Source organism: Mytilus galloprovincialis, chromosome 1 (assembly GCF_965363235.1).
Source record: "Mytilus galloprovincialis chromosome 1, xbMytGall1.hap1.1, whole genome shotgun sequence".
NCBI classification, from domain to species: Eukaryota; Metazoa; Mollusca; class Bivalvia; order Mytilida; family Mytilidae; genus Mytilus; species Mytilus galloprovincialis.
This window is the reverse complement of record NC_134838.1, coordinates 99,603,471-99,625,200: the sequence shown is the minus strand read 5'-3', so window position 1 is coordinate 99,625,200 and position 21,730 is coordinate 99,603,471. Positions and strand designations below refer to the sequence as shown.

The 21,730-nt window shown below is 32.5% G+C and overlaps 1 protein-coding gene across 1 annotated transcript; it reads left to right on the top strand.

Annotated features, from left to right (window-relative positions):
• Positions 1-3,659: 3,659 nt before the first annotated feature.
• On the top strand, positions 3,660-20,396 carry LOC143047084 (transmembrane protein 59-like). Its single transcript, XM_076220051.1, has 6 exons — positions 3,660-3,834; positions 8,476-8,581; positions 9,570-9,667; positions 13,670-13,871; positions 14,942-15,234; positions 16,930-20,396. The coding sequence occupies exons 1-6, from the start codon at positions 3,685-3,687 to the stop codon at positions 17,059-17,061; spliced, it is 981 nt and encodes a 326-aa protein (XP_076076166.1). The 5' UTR covers positions 3,660-3,684; the 3' UTR covers positions 17,062-20,396.
• The last annotated feature ends 1,334 nt before the right edge of the window (positions 20,397-21,730 follow it).

Below are 21,730 nucleotides of genomic sequence, written 5' to 3'. Positions count from 1 at the left end.
GTTAGTAGGTGCATGCAATTGGATATATCTTTATGTTTAATATAGTCGTTTGGAGAATTCGTTGTTATTTTGTAGATCTTTTACGAATAGTCTCTGCATCTTTTTTAGCCAATGTAATGTTATAGGTTGTAAACCCCCTGCCCCCAAGAAACCCACACAAATCAAACAAATCTAGAGACTCCGACAAAAAAAAAAAAAAAAAAACAACACAAAAAAGGAAAGACAAATGTGATACCGACATCCTGTACACGTGTTTTTAAATAAATGAGAAATCTCGGAGAGATTTTGGTAAGACCGGGATATCCGGACATGCCGGATACATATGTACAAGCATCGTAGGTAGTAGTGTCAAGTACAAGGTGTATCAATACCATACAGTATTTTATAGCATGGTGCACCAAAAAAAAAATTAACAACAAAGAGCTATAGGAGAAATTAATCCAACTTAATTATTTAAAAAAAAAAAAACTAACAGATTATATTGTCAAACTTTGCCTTAAATAGAACTCCGAGGGATTCAAAACGGGAAGTCTCTAATCAAACGAGAATCAACTGACAAAATCAAAAGCTCAAACACATAAAATATATGATAACAACTGTCATATTCCGGACTTGATACAGGTATTTTCTTATGTAGAATATTGTGGATTAGCTAGCTTAGCATCCTATTTGTAATGTATGACAGTTGGATAAATTTTCATTATATTGACAATGATGTGTGAACAAAACAAACAGACATAATAGGTGAAAATGTCGCTACAGAGGGGTACAACGATTAAATTGTTTGTTACCGTGACAAGTGTTTGTTAGAAGGATATATGACGTGTATAGGAATGTTTTATTTTTGCATGGACTGTTGTGTTCATGTTTATATCCAAGTCAGAATTAAGTTGAACAAAACATATATGTTTAGAAACTACTCCGTTTATCACATTTGGAGAGTATCAATCTAAACCAGAAGTTGCTGTTGTCCGAGATTATATAAATATATAATATGAATATCTTAGTTGTTATTAATGGCTGGTATCTAAGAAATGTCTCTATGATGGTCTGGATAGGGGTCCTTCAATTCTCTAATCTTTAATTTTTCAAGCCATTTTTCTCTATCCTTTATAATTTTTTCCACTAATCTTTATTCTTTATATTTAGCACCCCATTATTCTCTTTTTTATTTTTTTAGTCCTACTTTTCTATGTTCTCTATTTTCAAGTTGGGCCATATATTTGTTGGATTGGTCCTGTATTCTCTATTCGGTAAACCCCGTACTGACCCTCGTATATCTCAACCCTTTACTATTTGTTTCGATTTATCTATAAGCATATTTGATCAATATTTTATATAAGTCCTTCAGATATAGAGTCCTCGTGGTTATTTGATGCCGGCCCTTTTTGTGTAAGATTGTCTGAGTTAAAGCTATATATTGCATTATTTTGCATTTCAAAAACTAAAACAAAATCTATTTTATAGTACAATTGGCGTTTATTTCATTCTGTCCATCGAAATTTCTTTTCATCTGTGACTTGTCCGAAAGTTTTGCCGGTGACACATTGGTTATTTACCCCAGTTTCCAAATATATCATATCATCTTTAACAATGGCATTCCAAATTTCTTGTTTTTCTTTCCGTAAGATCCTTTGCAGATCACTCCTACAACTTAAGTCTTAATTTTGATCTCAGCCTAAAATTACATGAATGAAATATTAGTCGTTGGACATTACGCAACCATTCACCAATCATTAATTCTATCTTCTGTTAATCGCAGAAACAAACACAACGTACGGATTAAACTGGAATTTTCATCGATGTCGTCATCTCAACGAAATTTCAGCTGTCTATATATCTGATGAATTTTAGTCCATAGATAATTTTGTGATAAGTTCGATCTTTCATAAATAAATAAGAAGATGTGGTTTGATTGCCAATACGCGACAACTCTCAACTACAGACCAAATAACGTAGAAGTTAACAACTATATATATAGTTCACCGTATCAGATGAGCAAACCCAGATCAGGGGCGGATCCAGCCATTTTAAAAGGGGGGGGGGGGGTTCCAACCATATGTCCCCATTCAAATGCATTGATCGGCCAAAAAAAAGGGGGTTCCAACCCCCGGAACCCTCCCCTGGATCCGCCACTGCAGATGCACACCATATAGCCAGTTGTAAAAGGACCCGAAGTGACAAATGTAAAAAAAAAAATCAAACGAGAAAACCATCGGCCTCACTGCCTGACTTTGAGAGAAAAAGTATATGATATATAGCAACAAATGGTTACCACTAAATTACAGGACTTAGTCACATACAGAAAGTGGCGGGTTTAAACACGAGTTATAAGCATGTTTGATGGCGCCAAACCATTCCCTTTACCTAGAACATATATAATTATAAAAGCTTTGATACCAGAATAACATAGTCATGCAGTATTCGCGCGGCGTACAAATTCTCCAACTCAAACTAGCGGGTTTGCTTGTGTTTTTGGTGTCACCATTGATAAATGAATTGTCTGGATTTCACATGTTCATATTCTTCATCTCCGGATTGACAGGAGAGATAACTAAATTATATACAATACAAATATAATATACATTTAATATAATATCAAACGTCTCATGTTGACCGTCAGGGACAGACTGGCACACGTAATATCATAAAAGAATCTATAAAAGATAATATTAGATGGTTTGAGTAAAAGAATGAGAATTTTTTATATGTGCACACGTATTTGACAAATAAATTTATTGTATCTATCATTCAGTGAAAAATTGTTGAATTGATATTAGAAAAGATGCGCAATTCAGTGGCGGGATCAAGAAATTTTCATAAAAGGGGAGGGACAGCTGACTGCCTAAAAAGGGACCCGCTCTAGTCACGCTTCAGTGATTCCATAAATAATCAACTTAATTTTCAACAAAAAGGGGGGACTGGTTACCTGCCACTCTAAAACCGCAATTTTGTGATAAATTGAATAGTGCTGTTTACTGATGCTGTTATGCCTCTGAAAAGGTTGAAATCAGTTCCCAAAGCTGTACCAAAATCACTTTAGATTTCACAATAAACAGTCCGTAAATCAAAAATATCAAAACATATATCTATTAAAAATGAAAAAGAAATTAGGCATGATTTGCAGTGGCGGATCCAGGGGGGGGGGGGGGGGGGGGTCCCTCAGTTTTTTTGGCCGATCAATGCATTTGAATGGGAGCATATAGTTGGAACCCCACCCCCCACCCCCCTCTTTACTCTGTGTTGGGACCCCCCCTTTTTAAAATGACTGGATCCGCCATTGATTTGCAACATAAATGTCCTAGTATTTGTTCTAGGTTTAATGTTCTCAGTATCGGAATATAACAAAAATGTTACATCTTTATTATCTAACCATACAGTGTTTGTTTTAAAAAATCAGGACAACTATCATGTACAGGTGTATATTTTCAAGTTTGATTCAGTCGAATTGAAAAGCTCACTGAAAGATTGTGTTTCTGTAGTTTATTCAAGGATTTGAATACTTTATACAAATCCTTAATGGAAATGAATTTAAAAAGAACAAAAAGAAAATTGATTTTTTTCATTCAGGTCTACTTAGGCAGTACAAAGTTAATGAAACTCGTCACGGATGAATTTGATCACCGCGGAGTGCTCGATCGATTGTTATTTTGTCACGTGATCAAAATAAACCAGCTGTTCAAGATGGCGGCTATCAGGATACACGAACTTTTGTTTATTTTCACATTCTTGTCGTTTACCTCTGCGACAGGAGTATTTGATAGGGTCCTAGATGATATAACTACTTGTTCCGACAAATGCTCAAACACATACACGCCACACACTTTTGAAAAGGTAGATACATTAAGTTAAAATGTTGATAACCCGTTGAACAATGGAGGTATCATGGTTTGTTGATTTATGGAATTCATCACAAACACTGAAAGAAGAGAAAGTAAAGTTAATATGCATGTTATGAAAGCTGTGAAATACAATCATATTAAAACAGTTGTTTCTGGTGTTGACAAGGATGATCAATCATATTTTGATGAGAAAATTAACATCCATTGACTGGTTGGTACCAGTTTGTGTATGATGACCCAATAATAACATAAACAAATATCTTTCTTATGATGTTTATTAATAATATGAGGTAGGCATAACCTGTAAATGGGGACGAAGTCTGTATGAATTATTTTTTTGTAACTTAAATATTTGTTAAAAAAAAAGAAACGGAAATACCGTACGTAACGTTTCCGATTTTGGTTCTGTTGTTAGGGATTTTAGTTGTGACGTTATTTCAGTTATGACGTCATATGCAATATAAACAAAGAAATGCTATCATCAAGTAATGTTTTTTCATATCAAGGAATTACTAAAATTGAAATTGGTAATGTGTTCCTTCCTATTTTATACTAGACTGATAAATATATATTTTACTCAAAGTTTCATACAAACGAGACCGGAAAAAGGAAGTACATTGTACATTTCTGCGAGATGCGGGAATTCAAAACATGACATCCAAAAAATTGTACGATTTTGAGTTCATTAGTCAATGTTAGTACAATGAAAATTTCGGGAAAAATTTTCCCGATTTTTTTTAAAAATTTGTTTTTATTGATTTTTCTACTGTTATTGGGGACTTTGTCCCAATACTATAGCATAATGATAATACAAGCAAATGTCTTTCCCTTGTTCATTATAAATTGACTGAGCAACTGCTCCACTTTGTTAAACTGTACTGTACTCTGTCGCCTCTTCTTTATGAGTCCCAGTTATACATGTACTGTTTGAGGACCAGTTACATGTACCCTAACAAGGCATTTTATGCCCAAACTTTAAGGGTGCTTAATTTAGACATGCTATGGTAACCTGTAGACAAATATTTTCAAATAAATTGTAAAAAAAAACTAATTGTTTGATCAAATCAAAACAGTGGAATAATCAGTTTTCCCTTGCCTGTTATAAACGTGCACCCAATGACTGCATGAGTATGTTTGAACAGCATGAACAGTAGGGTTCTATTATTTTCCTATGATCACTATAGTGTTAGTTTTTTTAAATTATTTTGGGAAGATATAAATTATTCAGAAACGTGATGTAATTTGTGTATACACTGTACAGCTCGGGTGGATTTTACTTTGTCCACCCGTCCACAGTGGGAGTGGACACTGGGTGGGCAAAACTTCTAACTTGTCCACTCTGCCCACCCATAGGAGTGGGCATGCAATTTCCTTTGTTAAATCAAAAGACTGGCAAGTACAGTCAATTGAAAAAAGCAAATAGGCATTTGTAATCACTATTTTTACAAAAAAAAAGATTATAGCTAGGGTGGGCTGGTGGAAAAAGCAAAATCCACCCAGGCTGTTGTGTAGCTTCATGTACAGTTCTGTACCTAGATATTGGAACATATATACATACATGTATATATACTCTTGTTCAGCATGTTCAGATTTAGAGAAGGAAGAAGACCTTTAGGAATTTATGGCTAAAATAATGATATATACAATTTTCAAATTGGACCTTAACATTTAGGTAATGTGAAAATTTAGTGCCATTTTAGAATCAAAAGTGATGTAATATGGTCCTTTTATGCATTAACTAATACTTTAAAATAGCCACACATTATCTTCTTTTTGTTGCTAAGAAGATGAGTTATACATGTACATCATTGTACATGTATGCATTTGAATTAAAATTTTAAATCAGTTTTTTTTTGCACAACTATTCAGTTACAATTTTCACAAATAAAAAAAAAATCCCCCAAAAATCTTAATCATGATAATTTCCTAAATTAAAGACATATATATATATGTACAGTACCATATATATTTGTCTCTGCCTGAATAGTACATCAATTTAACGAAACTACAATAATGTTTATAAATGATGAAATTAATAAAATTAATGCCTAAACAGTACATAATTTCAATGAAACCTTAAAAAAATGAAATTAATAAAATTGATAATTTTAAAAGAAAAACCAAAAAAACTGGTTTAATATGAAACTATTAACTTGTAATCAATTGCAAATGCTTCAGGTTGTGTTATTTTTATGAGAATGATTAATGTCATTTGAATATTGACATCATTTATAAACTTGTTTTAAAGTTATTAAAAAAAGTATTTATCCAGAACATGTAATTGTTAAGCATGTTTAACCTTAAGATATATAATTTAAGAGTTATAACGGATTAGGTAAGAATACTTAGAGCAATTGTTTGACATTTGGAAAATAATTGTGTTTAAAACTTCAGGGTAAACAATTTGAAAATCTGTACACAAGTCACTTCCTTATATCAAAGACTAATCTCATTCTGTCAGTTATATTAATGCATTGTCATAAGCTGTCAATAAAGGATTACTAGTCCCATTAAAGTAGATTATCTAAAAGACAGACTCCATAAAGTAAAACCACCATAAGTATATATGTAGGACTCTAAAGTGCGATGGGGACGCTAAACTGCGATGGACACGCTAAAGTGCGATGATATACGCTAAAGTGCGATGGTATACGCTAAAGTGTGATGCTTCCATACGCTAAAGTGCGATGGTCCGCGAAAGTAAAGACGTTAGAAATGTAGTTGGATTATGACGTTAACAGTCGTTTATACAAACTAAAAATGAACACGCCGGACATAATAACTACAGCGTTTGATTAACAACTTTTAAACCAAATGTCAATGACTTAATTAATTTAATTAATTTAAACAATACCGTGCTATGTCGGGTAAAGCAAAGGTGTTTTATTTTGGTGGCTTGAAGAAGAACTTGTATCCTGCTGTCGACCGTTTTACTATAGTCCCTGTCGATACAAGTAGTATTTGCATAGATATCCTCTATCCTGCTTTTCAATGAAGCGAACGGATGCATTTAAATCATTGTTTTTGTTGCAGTTTATTGTGCGGTCTACGTTAATATGTTTTCGCTCTTATTGAAAAGCAACGTCGGCAAAATAAAGGGACATGTTTTCATGCGTAAATTATAAATTGTTGGCTAAAACATTAGCATGCACATTGCAGGATAATATAACATGAATGTGTAGTCGCTACAAAAAAAGGCGTAAATTAAGCTCGGCAAACATTGCCTTTCTCTATCATTTAAATTAAACAAATAAATGTTACACATTCCGATAATAATTACATTTTGTATCTTTAATTATAAGGATGATTGTAAGAGGAGGTGTTCCAATAAGTGATAGACTACGTGTGAACGGCAAGCTACACCAATTATCACCATATTTGTAAATATGCCAAAATTGTAAAAAACTCATTGACTAGTAGAAGACATATAGTATTCTGTGCCACCTAAACTACTTTTCAGCAATTATTACGTGGTCGGTCTTTTAGAATCATTCACTTAAGACTACGGTTAAATTATAATGCCTTTCACATATGGTATACCTTATAATACTAGATTATACAAAAGGACTATTTTTACATTAAGTGTTCTTTAACGTTTTTTATAAAGGCATAGAACCTTACCCTATTGGTCCATCGCACTTTAGCGTGATATACACTCGTTCTTTAGCGAACAAACAGCCATTGCACTTTAGCGTGAGACACCATCGTACTTTAGCGTAGACCATCACACTTTAGCATGACCATCGCACTTTAGAGTACCATCGCACTTTAGAGTCCTACATATATATATATAAAGGAAAATCTTGAAAGTATGGAGAAATTCTTGAACATGTTGAAAGAATAGAAATTTTTGGTGAAACTGATTATCATGATTATGAGTTCATATTGACTTACTTCCTAAGCGGTTGCCCACTCCATTCATGCTTTCCTAAAAAAAAAAAAAGATGCCCAGTCCCCTGCTCCCCTAATCAACCTCTGATTATTATCTAAAAATAATAAAATTTACATGATTTACCATTGTAAACATGGTAAAGAAAAACACTTTTGTTAACATTAAATTGTATAGATTAATCAAACTAGAGTAAAGAATTTTTTCCACATCTAATGTATAAATATCAGATGTGATATTAGGATTCATTAGTGAAAACAAACATACATTTATTATTTAAACTGCATTCCTCAGTAGTATAGTCAATGCACCTTTCATAGAAAAAAAAACCATATAAACCCAATTTAAAGGACAAAATTATTAACATGATTAATTGAGATTTGTATTATCATTTGGATATGAAAATATGAACAGGATGTGGTATATTTGCCATTCATGAGACTATCCTTCCATGAAAAAAGGTCTAGGATGTTAACAACTGCAGGTTACCTTCCAGCTTTCAACAATGAGCAAAACCTTTACCATGCAGTGAGCATACTTACATGTAGCTATAAAAGAGTCTGGGTTTAGCAAAATGTGAAATAATTCAATCTAAGAGAAAAACAAAGACCGAATTTTATATACATATTCCCGCTAAAAAAAAGACAATGAGTGTAGAGGTTTAAGTTGGGCATATAATCCATACTCCAACATACAAAATACACATGATTATCTAAAAAGTAACAAATTGTTTTTCTATTTCAGAGTTATTTAGTAGATGTATGTAAAAGAGGATGTAGATTTTTTACCATTATGGAATTTATTTATAACCATGATAATCTTAATATGACCATGAAAGGTTGCACATCATGTAAGTTTAGTGAACTGTAAATATATTCTACTTTACATTACAATGTAATATATTTAGTACAGTGTGTGTATACAGACTTAGATACATCTTTTAAATATATTATGTATGTGTTAAGCAATATGATTCTTCAGTTCGGAGAAAATATTAGAAATGACCACCTCTGTTTTGTTGTTCAATATTTACAAATAAGAAAATGCACTCATCTTTTAAATATATTATGTATGTGTTTCTTCTCTATTTGTATTATAGATCACAGAAAGGTTCAAGTTATGTTAAGATGTGAAGCTAATTGAAAGTTCAATTACTTAATCTGTTATTCATTATTGCTGTTTATTATGAATTGAAAGAGACGTCCATGTGTAGATGTCAATAATACGGCAACGTACAATTAAAAAATGTAAAGTACATCTAAGGGGCAAGGTTATGTCTTCAGAATTAGAACCAAACATGTAAAGCTCAAATATGACCTCAAGTCTAATCACTTTGTAAATAAATTCAACATAGACCTCAATGTATCTCCTGTCATGAAAAAACCAGTGTAATGGACAGACACACCAAGATACAAAAACAACCACTCACAAGGTTGACAGTATCTGGATTCTGAGTACTTGACAATTAATCCAGTAAAAAACATTATAATGGTATAAAATTCAACAAAAACATAGCAACAAATAAAACATCACTTGTTAGTTTGGTAACACAGCATGATAAATATTATAAAAAAGAAAGTCACTTGAATTTCAATGTAGACAAGACTGAAGAGAGAAATATATATGGAATGATTTTTCAATTGTCTCAAATAGAATGAGTCTATAAACAATCGTTTATCGTTATTCGAAATCCCCAGGAATCTGTATCAAATAATGAAAAGATTGTAGTTGTTGGTAAAAATCTGGTTATGATTCTCCATGAGCATAATTCCTTCTCTGGATTCAGATCTCTTCACAGTTTTTCGAAACGAACTTTATATTTTGTTTGACTGTTTCAGCATGTGAAGAAGCCTATAACACAACAGATGAAGAGACCACCTGTATATTTGGGTGTAAAAATCAAGTTCCTCAGTTGAAGAAATTTAATTTTGATGAGGTAAATTTCATGATTTGTTACTCACTTTTATTTTGTGTAGACGATGTTATAAAGACAAGTTTGCTTTCTACACATTATTTTTATGCAGATCAAGTTTATAACGAAAATTGAAGAAATGCATTCCATATTTTATTAAATTAAGATCTAAGTATCTTTTTTAGCTCACCTGGCCCAAAGGGTCAAGTGAGCTTTTCTCATCACTTGGCACCCGTCGTCCGTCGTCGTCCTGTGTCTGTCGTCGTTAACTTTTACAAAAATTTTCTCCTCTGAAATTACTGGGCCAAATTTTACCAAACTTGGCCACAATCATCATTGGGGTATCTAGTTTGAAAAATGTGTCCGGTGACCCGGCCAACCAACCAAGATGGCCGCCATGGCTAAAAATAGAACATAGGGGTAAAATGCAGTTTTTGGCTTATAACTCAAAAACCAAAGCATTTAGAGCAAATCTGACAGGGGTAAAATTGTTTATCAGGTCAAGATCTATCTGCCCTGAAATTTTCAGATGAATCGGACAACCCGTTGTTGGGTTGCTGCCCCTGAATTGGTAATTTTAAGGAAATTTTGCTGTTTTTGGTTATTATCTTGAATATTATTATAGATAGAGATAAACTGTAAACAGCAATAATGTTCAGCAAAGTAAGATTTACAAATAAGTCAAATGACTGAAATGGTCAGTTGACCCCTTTAGGAGTTATTGCCCTTTATAGTCAGTTTTTAACCATTTTTCGTAAATCTTAGTAATCTTTTACTAAAATCTTCTCCTCTGAAACTACTGGGCCAAATTAAACCAAACTTGGCCACAATCATCATTGGGGTATCTAGTTTTAAAAATGTGTGGCGTGACCCGGCCAACCAACCAAGAAGGCCACCACAGCTAAAAATAGAACATAGGGGTAAAATTCAGTTTTTGGCTTATAACTCAAAAACCAAAGCATTTAGAGCAAATCTGACACGAAGTAAAATTGATTATCAGGTCAAGATCTATCAGCCCTGAAATTTTCAGATGAATCGGACAACCTGTTGTTGGGTTGCTGCCCCTGAATTGGTAATTTTAAGGAAATTTTGCTGTTTTTGGTTATTATCTTGAATATTATTATAGATAGAGATAAACTGTAAACAGCAATAATGTTCAGCAAAGTAAGATTTACAAATAAGTCAACATGACTGAAATGGTCAGTTGACCCCTTTAGGAGTTATTGCCCTTTATAGTCAGTTTTTAACCATTTTTCGTAAATCTTAGTAATCTTTTACTAAAATCTTCTCCTCTGAAACTACTGGGCCAAATTAAACCAAACTTGGCCACAATCATCATTGGGGTATCTAGTTTTAAAAATGTGTGGCGTGACCCGGCCAACCAACCAAGAAGGCCACCACAGCTAAAAATAGAACATAGGGGTAAAATTCAGTTTTTGTCGAGCCTGCAACTTTTGTTGCAGAAAGCTCGACATAGGGATAGTGATCCGGCGGCGGCGGCGGCGGCTACGGCGGCTACGGCGGCGGCGTTAGCTAACTTCTTAAAAGCTTTATATTTTAGAAGGTGGAAGACCTGGATGCTTCATACTTTGTATATAGATGCCTCATGTTACGAAGTTTCCGTCAGTCACATGTCCAATGTCCTTGACCTCATTTTCATGGTTCAGTGACCACTTGAAAAAAAAGTTCAAATTTTTTTTAATGTTGAATTCTCTCTTATTATAAGTAATAGGATAACTATATTTGATATGTGCGTACCTTGCAAGGTTCTCATGTCTGTCAGACAGTTTTCACTTGACCTCGACCTCATTTCATGGATCAGTGAACAAGGTTAAGTTTTGGTGGTCAAGTCCCTATCTCAGATACTATAAGCAATAGGGCTAGTATATTCAGTGTATGAAAGGACTGTAAGGTGTACATGTCCAACTGGCAGGTGTCATCTGACCTTGACCTAATTTTCATGGTTCAGTGGTTATAGTTAAATTTTTGTGTTTTGGTCTGTTTTTCTCATACTATATGCAATAGGTCTACTATATTTGTTGTATGGAACGATTGTAAGGTGTACATGTCTAGCGGGCAGATGTCATGTGACCTTGACCTCATTTTCGTGGTTCAGTGGTCAAAGTTAAATTTTTGTGTTTTGGTCTGTTTTTCTCATACTGTATGCAATAGGTCTACTATATTTGTTGTATGGAACGATTGTAAGGTGTACATGTCTAGCGGGCAGATGTCATGTGACCTTGACCTCATTTTCATGGTTCAGTGGTCAAAGTTAAATTTTTGTGTTTTGGTCTGTTTTTCTCATACTATATGCAATAGGTCTACTATATTTGTTGTATGGAACTATTGTAAGGTGTACATGTCTAGCGGGCAGATGTCATGTGACCTTGACCTCATTTTCATGGTTCAGTGGTCAAAGTTAAGTTTTTGAGTTTTGGTCTTTTTATCTAATACTATATGCCATAGGTCAACTATATTTGGTGTATGGAAATATTTTATGATCTTTATGTCAGTCGCACAGGTTTTATTTGATCGTGACCTCATTTTCACGGTTCATTGCACAGTGTTAAGTTTTTGTGTTTTGGTCTATTTTTCTTAAACTATAAGTAATAAGTCAACTATATATGTTGTATAGAAGCATTGTTAGCTGTACATGTCTGCCTGGCATGGTTCATCTGACCTTGACCTCATTTTCAAGGTTCATTGGTCTATGTTTAGTTATCTTGGTTAATGTTAAGTTTATGTGACAGTTGTTATAAAGCTTAGCTTTATACTAAGGACTATCAACATAATATCAATGATTAGTATAGAAGGCGAGACATTTCAGCGTGTGCACTCTTGAACTCAAAAACCAAAGCATTTAGAGCAAATCTGACACGAAGTAAAATTGATTATCAGGTCAAGATCTATCAGCCTTGAAATTTTCAGATGAATCGGACAACCTGTTGTTGGGTTGCTGCCCCTGAATTGGTAATTTTAAGGAAATTTTGCTGTTTTTGGTTATTATCTTGAATATTATTATAGATAGAGATAAACTGTAAACAGCAATAATGTTCAGCAAAGTAAGATTTACAAATAAGTCAACATGACTGAAATGGTCAGTTGACCCCTTTAAGAGTTATTGCCCTTTATAGTCAATTTTTAACCATTTTTCGTAAATCTTAGTAATCTTTTACAAAAATCTTCTCCTCTGAAACTGCTGGGCCAAATTAAACCAAACTTGGCCACAATCATCATTGGGGTATCTAGTTTTAAAAATGTGTGGCGTGACCCGGCCAACCAACCGAGATGGCCGCCACGACTAAAAATAGAACAGAGGTAAAATTCAGTTTTTGGCTTATAACTCAAAAACCAAAGCATTTAAAGTTAATCTGACATGAAGTAAAATTGTTTATCAGGTCAAGATCTATCTGCCCTGAAATTTTCAGATGAATCGGACAACCCGTTGTTGGGTTGCTGCCCCTGAATTGGTAATTTTAAGGAAATTTTGCTGTTTTTGGTTATTATCTTGAATATAATAAAAGATAGAGATAAACTGTAAAAAAGCAATAAATGTCGGCAAAGTAAGATCTACAAATAAGTCAACATGACCGAAAAGGAGTTATTGCCCTGTATAGTCAATTTTTAACCATTTTTCGTAAATCTTAGTAATCTTTTCCAAAAATCTTCTCCTCTGAAACTACTGGGCCAAGTTCATTATAGATTGAGATAATTGTAAGCAGCAAGAATGTTCAGTAAAGTAAGATGTACAAACACATCAACAAAACACAATTTTGTCATGAATCCATCTGAGTCTTTTGTTTAATATTCACATAGACCAAGGTGAGCGACACAGGCTCTTTAGAGCCTCTAGTTTTATACATACATAAAACGATATGTTTGCAATGTAAAATGTCCATCTTACACAGAGATATTTATGTTTTATTTGTTTTTATTAAGACACTATTTTGTTATAGATTCAAGAAAAAACTTTAAATATTTATTATATTGTAAAATTCTGTTTAATTTATTTGATATCTTTTTCAGGATCCAATGGATATGATGAACATTCATTTTATAAATCCATTCATGTATGTACATAACATGTACAGTAATATGGTAGACAAAGTTTGGAATGGTCTGTCTGTCAGATGGTCATTCTACATGAGGTCAGGTGATGGGTCAGTGATTGTAGTCAAGTCAGAGCCACAGTTTACACCAGAATTTGATTCTATTGAAACTGATGATGGTATGTTTCTAAGTAGTTTGTTCTCACTTTTCCTATAAGATGATAAACTCCCTCTTATTTATATAAGCCATTTTCATGTTAATGGAGTGGCAAACTTTTATAAGACAATTTAAAATCTTTTTTTTCCTTTTAAAATAACAAATGCAAAATCTTTCTAACTTAATATGTTTAAAAATAGTTAAGAGACTATGTAATCCAAATTCCATTATTATTTGGAGGCATAATTGTTGGAAGGGATATGACAGATTTTCAAAAAAATCTTGCTTAAATCACATTTGCGAATTAGAGGATTCAAGCTCTGTAGAGTCTGTCGTTGTCTTTCTTGTTACAAATTTCACAGGCAACAAAACATAGATTTTTAGGGTAGCATCAACACCTACTGTGAAGTTTTCTTATTAATTTATAATTTTACACATTTTTAACCACATTTAAAAATAGTAATGGAGTGGAACAACCTTGAAAACAATGTAGCGAATGCATCCAGTGTTGAGAGCTTCAAAACTGCTCTGGGCACTGTCAATAAATAGACAGGACTCTCTCTACTGTTGTATTGAAGCCAGTATTTCATCAAGAAATACATACCACACTGACCATCACATTGCATTAATTATTATTTGCCAAAGCAAGAAAGATACATGTCTACAAAAAAAATATATGTCCCCGACACAGCAGAGAGGGCATTAAGTTTTACTCTTGGTCCGTCTGTATGTATGCCCCAAAGTTGGTTTCCGTTCTCTAATTTTAGTTTGCTTCAATCAAATGTTATGAAACTTAAATACAATGCTTATTACCACATAATACAGATCAAGTTTAAAATTAGGTGGCGTCACTTTTACCATTCTTGAGTTATGCCCCTTTCTACACATGAAAACTGTTCAACGTTCTTCAGTTATGCCCCTTTATAACTTAATATAATTGGCAAGTGGGGGCATCATCTGTGTCCAATTGACACATTCCCCATTTATTAGATTATATGATGCAAAAAGTTTTATTTATTTCCATATATTATAACAAACAAAAAATTGTCAAAATTATGCTGCAATAATCTACAAATTTGTTTACCATAACAGATTACAACACAGCTCATTATTTGGAAACCAACTTGGAGGAAGTTGATAGATCTGCCACACCTGTAATTAAGAGATCCCAGATAATGCCAAGAGAGGATGGTACACAATATGCATACAATGTTAATGGTGAAAACACAGCTACCAATGACTGGCTGTCATGTGTATCTAAGAAAACAGGTTTATCTCGTGTGTTTCTGAGCATGCTATTGTTCATGTCTGCCATGATGATGATTTGGCTATGTCTGACTGCAATGGTTACTGCCCCTGATCAGAGAGTACATGCAAATAATCAGGTATGTTTTATAGTTAAAGGTGTTGTAACAGTCATTTGTTTGGGATATAAAAAAGAACAGGGATCTCCATGGCCTGTTTAACAATGGCGCCCTGCCATCGTTCAAATGTCTTGCGCCATCGTCAAATGACTCACGCCATCGTTAAATTGTCTTCCGCTATCGTTCAAAACTTTATTGTTTTTTGTAGCCCGACGCCATTTTTTTTTATCAATTATAATCAAATGCATGTAATTGCATAACCCTTAGGCTTTTTATGTTATAATCCAATACAGTTCTAACGCCTGAGGGATATCCGGATTAAAGATTGCTAATCACTTGTACCTGAGCTTGTACAGGTAGATCAACAAACCAGTCAGCATCCCCCTTTTTTAAGAAGGACAAAATAAGACGCAAAACAGTAAATATTATTTCATCGCAAATAACTTGAGTACTGCTGTAACGATAATTTAGAATTACTTTAAAAGTTTAAAAGTAAAAACTTAAATATTTCCTGTAAAGAAATATTGTATCGTAATTCCGAATTCATTTCGTATATTACAATCAAATTGATACTTCCGCGTTTCCGGTCTCTATTTAGACTCGAAAGATGCATGTTGCACAGCATCAATTTGCCAGATAAAGTCATTAAAAACCTTTTCATTTGTCAACATTTGCTTTACAAATCTCTTTAACCTTTTACATAACCCGTACGAATCGCGGTTCTGAATTTGACAGTGTCCATGAAAAATAAACTCCACATCATATGATTTTTAACCCCCATAAAAATTACCAAAAATACAAGAAATCTACATGGGGACCTTCGTGACAGCTTTTGGTCATTCTAGACTAAGGGGGACCATGAAGACTTGGCATTTGAATGGTTAAAAACGGCAATAAATGAAAATATTGATACTTCTAATTCTATAATGAAAATTCAAATAAATATAATTTAAATAAGCAATGAATTAGCATGTTCACCATTCCTTGTATGGAGAGATAAAATTCTTCCGATCGTGCTACACTGTACAGCGTAGACACGGTTTGTAATGGTGAAAGTTCCTCCATCATTCAATTTTCATCCATGGAGATCCCTGAAAGAATGTGTGGTATGATTGCCAATGAGACAACTCTTTACAAGAGACCAAATGACACAGAAATTAATATCTATAGGTCACTGTAAGCCCTTTTAACAAAGCCCATACCGCATAGTCATCAGTAAAAGGTCGGGAATTCACAAATATAAAATAATTCAAGCATATAATTGTTCAAAAAGTGTTCTGAAATCCTGTAGAAAATGAATCTATATTTATTTTTAATATCTTTTGAACAGCTGTTGATAAAAACTAGAACTTAAGAAATGTTTTGATTGAGAAGGTGGTTGAAGGGTAGCTAAACAGCAGGTGTCTATATGGATTAAATGTTGTGCAATCTTTTCCCCAACAACCTATAATCAATAGATTATGACTTAACAATATCACCAAATTTACTACTTCTTGGTTTAAACTATGAGAACAAAATTCATTAGCTCAATTCACTATTTTAATAAAATGGTCTACATATGTGTTATTTTAACTTGCCTGTATAACTGTGTTTTAAAATACTTGTAAAAAGGGGAATTTAAGTTTGAATTTAAAAGTTTCAGTATTAATGTTTTGGAGTGGCATAAAAAATATAACTTTTCTCTTCATTATATTTGATTTTATTCTTTAATTTCAGAGACTTAGTATTAATGGTGACCTTGAACATATCAAACAAATGAAGGCATTAGGAATGGAGATATCATATCCTCAGGTAATCTCGGATGATGCTGGACCACTTCCTGTCAAGGTCAAAGTTCAGAGATTATAATTCAGTCCCAATCAGATAGACTCCTAGTATTATGAATTAAAATGTGCATGTGAGATGCAATAAGACATTCAGCGGTATTTTTGAAAGGGAAAATACTATTCATGTGGGATTTCTAGCTTTTGTCATATGATAAACATACTTGACCTTGATGTACTCTTCATACCATATTTGAACTTGATGTACTCATATTTATTTGATGTTGTAGTTTTGTTAACCACTACATGGGCATTACAATTTTTTTTGTACATCAGTGGTTTTGTAAACAAATTTATATTTTAAAGGTTGAATTTGTGACATTTGTCATATAAATTCTCAAGTCTATTTATTATTTATTATAAAACTTAATGGTGAGTTGTTCCCCAGATATAAATAATGATGTTTTGCAGAACACTGCGCGGACAATTTTATAAAATTTACTGAAAGGCAAAAAAGAAGACAACTACTCCACGGTTGGTTATAAGCCCATTTATTGATATTAAAATGACTGAAAACAGTGTTGAATACAATTAAAACTCATATTTTACTTCCTTATTTAAAAGAAAAGAGAATTGTAAGCCTCTCTTAAGGTCAAGTCAGAGTAAATAGAATCCATGTTTACATGTACATGTATAATCTCCCAGAAAATATATGTAATTCCTATTAGATTTTCTGAATGAAATGTCCTGGTTGATCTGGGGTCATTTGGGTGCAAACACCTCATGGCCATGATGGGAAATTGTGATTTGCAGATATTTCCTTTGTGAAACCAATATTTTCTGAAAAAAGCATCGATTGGAAGATCATGTATTGATCACCAGATGCTTGACTTGACCTTTAGATTCATGTTTCTTGCAATTATATATAATTAACATATAATAGAACTTGTGCTGTTTTTTCATTTAGATGTAATATGACTTATTTTTCTAATTTTTCTTATAGAATTCCATTTTTGTTTGCATGTGATAATTTGTTTACGTTTGTTATGTTATGAACATGTTGTATTTAACTTTGATAGTGTTTATGGTAAAAAAAAATCAATATTTAATGTAAGTTTTATGACATTAGTTTCAGCAATATTCATATCATTATATGTTTTTAAGTTAAATTAGAGATTTTTATAGATTTGGTGAATTTGGTGATGTAATAACCGATTTGGGTGAATTAACAGATATTTAAATGGACAGTTTGTAATGCATATATCTTTTATCCAATACTGAATTTATTAAGAAATAATATTCATGGTTTTGGAAGAGTAATACATTGAATATTGTATTTAAAGTAAAAGGTATTGATTTCAATCTATTCTTAAATCCTATAAAACTTCTTTTAATAATTATTTATTTCCATACCTTTAGATTCCATTATATAGTCATGGTATGCCAATATATATTTTCTGCAAATGATTAAAAAAATATATATTTTCTTTGAACAATGATTTTCACACAAATGATTAAAAATAGTTATGAATGAAAATATAGTAGAATGTTTTGTGTGCTTGGATCTTGAATGTTATTAATTATTGTGTATCAATATAGTATGTATATTTTTTTCTCAATGGAAAATGATTTTTACTGTGTAATCAAATTACAATATAATTAGATAAGGGTTGAGAAGTCCCTGATTATGAACCAGTTGTATAGGGTTTTCATGGATACTGAGTAATGACTTACACTTGTACTACATACATGTATAACATGTCATGGCAGTACTATGTATTTAAATAGCTACAGCTAAAAACACAGAAATATTGGGCTTTAATTATTCTTGACATCGTAGAAAGGTTTATATCATTTCTAATGGGGTAATGTAGTGCATGCCATATTGATTGATGATGAGGGTTTAACACCACACTCAGCATTATTGGCTATTTACTGGCAGCAAGTTTTTATTCCCCAGTGCACCACAGATCTTCCGCAGTAAAATTTGCAATCCTAGTCAATCAGGATTGAAGTCAGCTCTCAACCTCAGTTGACAGGCTAGTAGTTTCTGTTGATGAACTACCAATATACCACTTTGCCAATGAGGTCCCATGCTATATTGGTAAAAATCAGAAAATCCCACACTGAAAGAATGGAAAATTATAGTAATGAAATTATTGATTCAAATGAAATTCAGTCAAGACTTTTTTCCTAATCGCATGTAAAAACCAATATTTCTGTAGCATTTTAAATGAGTGGAGAACAGTGTTTCAAAGTTAAAAATTGAACTTGTAAGAGAAGAAATTACCATATTTGGATATTGCATTATATTAAGTTTTTATGGAATTTATAAAGTGTTTGCTTTTTGTATTCAAGAGAACCCTTTGTACATCATAGATGTGAATTTTCTTTTGCCTTTGATATTGTTGTAAGAAAGATAATTGTGTTTTAAGGAGTAAAAACACTCACAAGTTCTACCACGAGTGGTGAAAAACGGGATAAAAACATGGTGAAAATTACATCAGTATTTTGTATCACATAGAGATCATTTGTAATATCTATTGTGTTTAAATTTAAATGAGTTTTGTAAAATGTCCTTTTCAATTAGTGTTCGTCTTCTTACCATTCAATTTCAAAGGTAATAATAAAAAAACACACAAAAAAAACAGAAAAAGCGAGATTTAATCAAATTGATAATAATGTAAATTTTCCACAGGACTTCAGTATTGGGAAACAAAAGTGTCCATATTTAAGAGGAAATTAAGGTTATTGAACACGTATCTGTTCGAAGTTTTTCTGACGACTGAAAAGGACAATTTACCAAACACACATTATGTAGAGTGAATGATAATAATATTCAATGTTAATGTATATATGTGAAGTATTGAGGGTAAATGTGTGTAAATGTAACGATTGGATCTGCTAGTTCAGATAGTCTCCTTTTCTGATATATTATAATGCTTTATAAAATGGTATTTTTCTCAATCAATTGAGATAGTATAATTGCTGTTAAATATATTCTGCGACAATATTTTGTTACTACGGTATACTGTATAAGTGATGGATTTATGGGATGAATTCATGAGGACAGGACTCTTTGAAGGGATGTCATGCTATAGTTTATTTGTGATAGTCAAACTAATTATGCCTCCAATATAAAATTTTGTACTGCTATATTTTCATAAATGGCATTTGTATAAACAAGAACTCCTGCATTTGGTTCAAAAGTAGAAATCTCATCTTTTTTAAATACCATATAAGATATTTATTTCTGCTTTTGGCATCAAAATACATAACTTATTCAATGAGATTATGAAAATAACATGTTCATTGATACAAAAAAATGTAAACATACATACACATCTTTGAAATTCTTTCTAGAAACCTGCTTATGTATACACATGTGGGATATAAAGAATAAATGTATACAAATGGTGATTTTGTGTTTTTATTAATATCCAGTGCTGTTTTCAAAGTTTTTAGTTGGTTATGAAGCCTCATGAAACATCACCTCATCTTACTGATAAACATCTTCATGCCAAATATATAAGTTTTTCTCTAATTCTTTGACAATTTATATCTTTCTGCACTTATTGTATAAAAAAATTTAATTAACTTGTGGTTGCTGGTGATCTCAGAAGATGATTGGATGAGAATAAGGGTCATAACCTTAATCAGCTAAATGAATGAATCAAACTATGCCTATAACAGGTGTTAATGATATTGACAACTTTATGAAATGTGGAAGGCTCTCGAGTGGGATTTTTTGTTTAACAAAAAATGAAAATTAATTTTTCAATCATTAGAGAAACAGATTCTTACATACTGTGAAAGTACTTTTATTCGTGGGGTACCAATTTTTGTGGTTTTCATGGATGACTTTATCCACAAATTTAAGTGTCCAACGAAATAAAACAACCATTGTCCAAATCAAGACATGGAAAGATCCCCATCGGTAGGTTTGACTACTGATATGATTTAGAGAATATATTGAATAACGCCAAATTTGAGAATACTTTAATAGCAGCCACAGAACTACAACCGCATGCAGGATTATACCCATTTAATCTTTAACAACCTAAACTGTACAACTTTTGATCCTTTAATTCTCATAAAAAAATATTTTGATCGATGAAAGTCAGATTTCTGGTATTGATATGCTAGTATGATAAAGTGTTCATTTTATATCCTCATAGTTCTCGCACATATGGGAAATAATAATTTCATGCTGGGCTTGATTTTGATATGAATTATTTGACAATTAAAGATACTTTTATAGCATTTGTTTATGTTACTGTTTTCTTTAGGTGACATGTTTATGGCCTAATTAACACCTTTGATGGTCTTTAATCTGTGTATCACTTTATCATGGGTAAAATACACTACGATTTACACGGGTCAAAGTTTACTTTGCAATTTCCTTCAATCAAGACTATTTGTAACCTTCCGGCTTCGTTTCTAAAGGCTTTGATTTTTCAATATTTTTTTAGAAAACTAAAATCCACGAATATGTCAATATTGCTCTAACCACGAAAATTGATACCCACAAATTAAAGTACTTTCACAGTAGTTACTTGTGGATTATCGGATTTATCCAATCTCGATAGTTAAATTATAAATTTTAAAGTCCTCTCCAAGACTTGGACTTTAAAAGTGATTATTATATATCTCTATTGGATAAATCCCATAATTCACTTGTACCAATGTAAGAATCTGTATATGTCTGACAGCTAAAAGCAAATACATTTTGGGTCAGATAATCCTTCATTAAA

Excerpts from the sequence above, each read along its gene's own strand:
- LOC143047084 (XM_076220051.1), top strand. The coding sequence starts at position 3,685 with ATGGCGGCTATCAGGATACACGAACTTTTGTTTATTTTCACATTCTTG. Across the intron at positions 8,582-9,569 it reads CATGAAAGGTTGCACATCAT|CATGTGAAGAAGCCTATAAC; the intron begins GTAAGTTTAGTG and ends TGACTGTTTCAG. Across the intron at positions 15,235-16,929 it reads GAGTACATGCAAATAATCAG|AGACTTAGTATTAATGGTGA; the intron begins GTATGTTTTATA and ends CTTTAATTTCAG.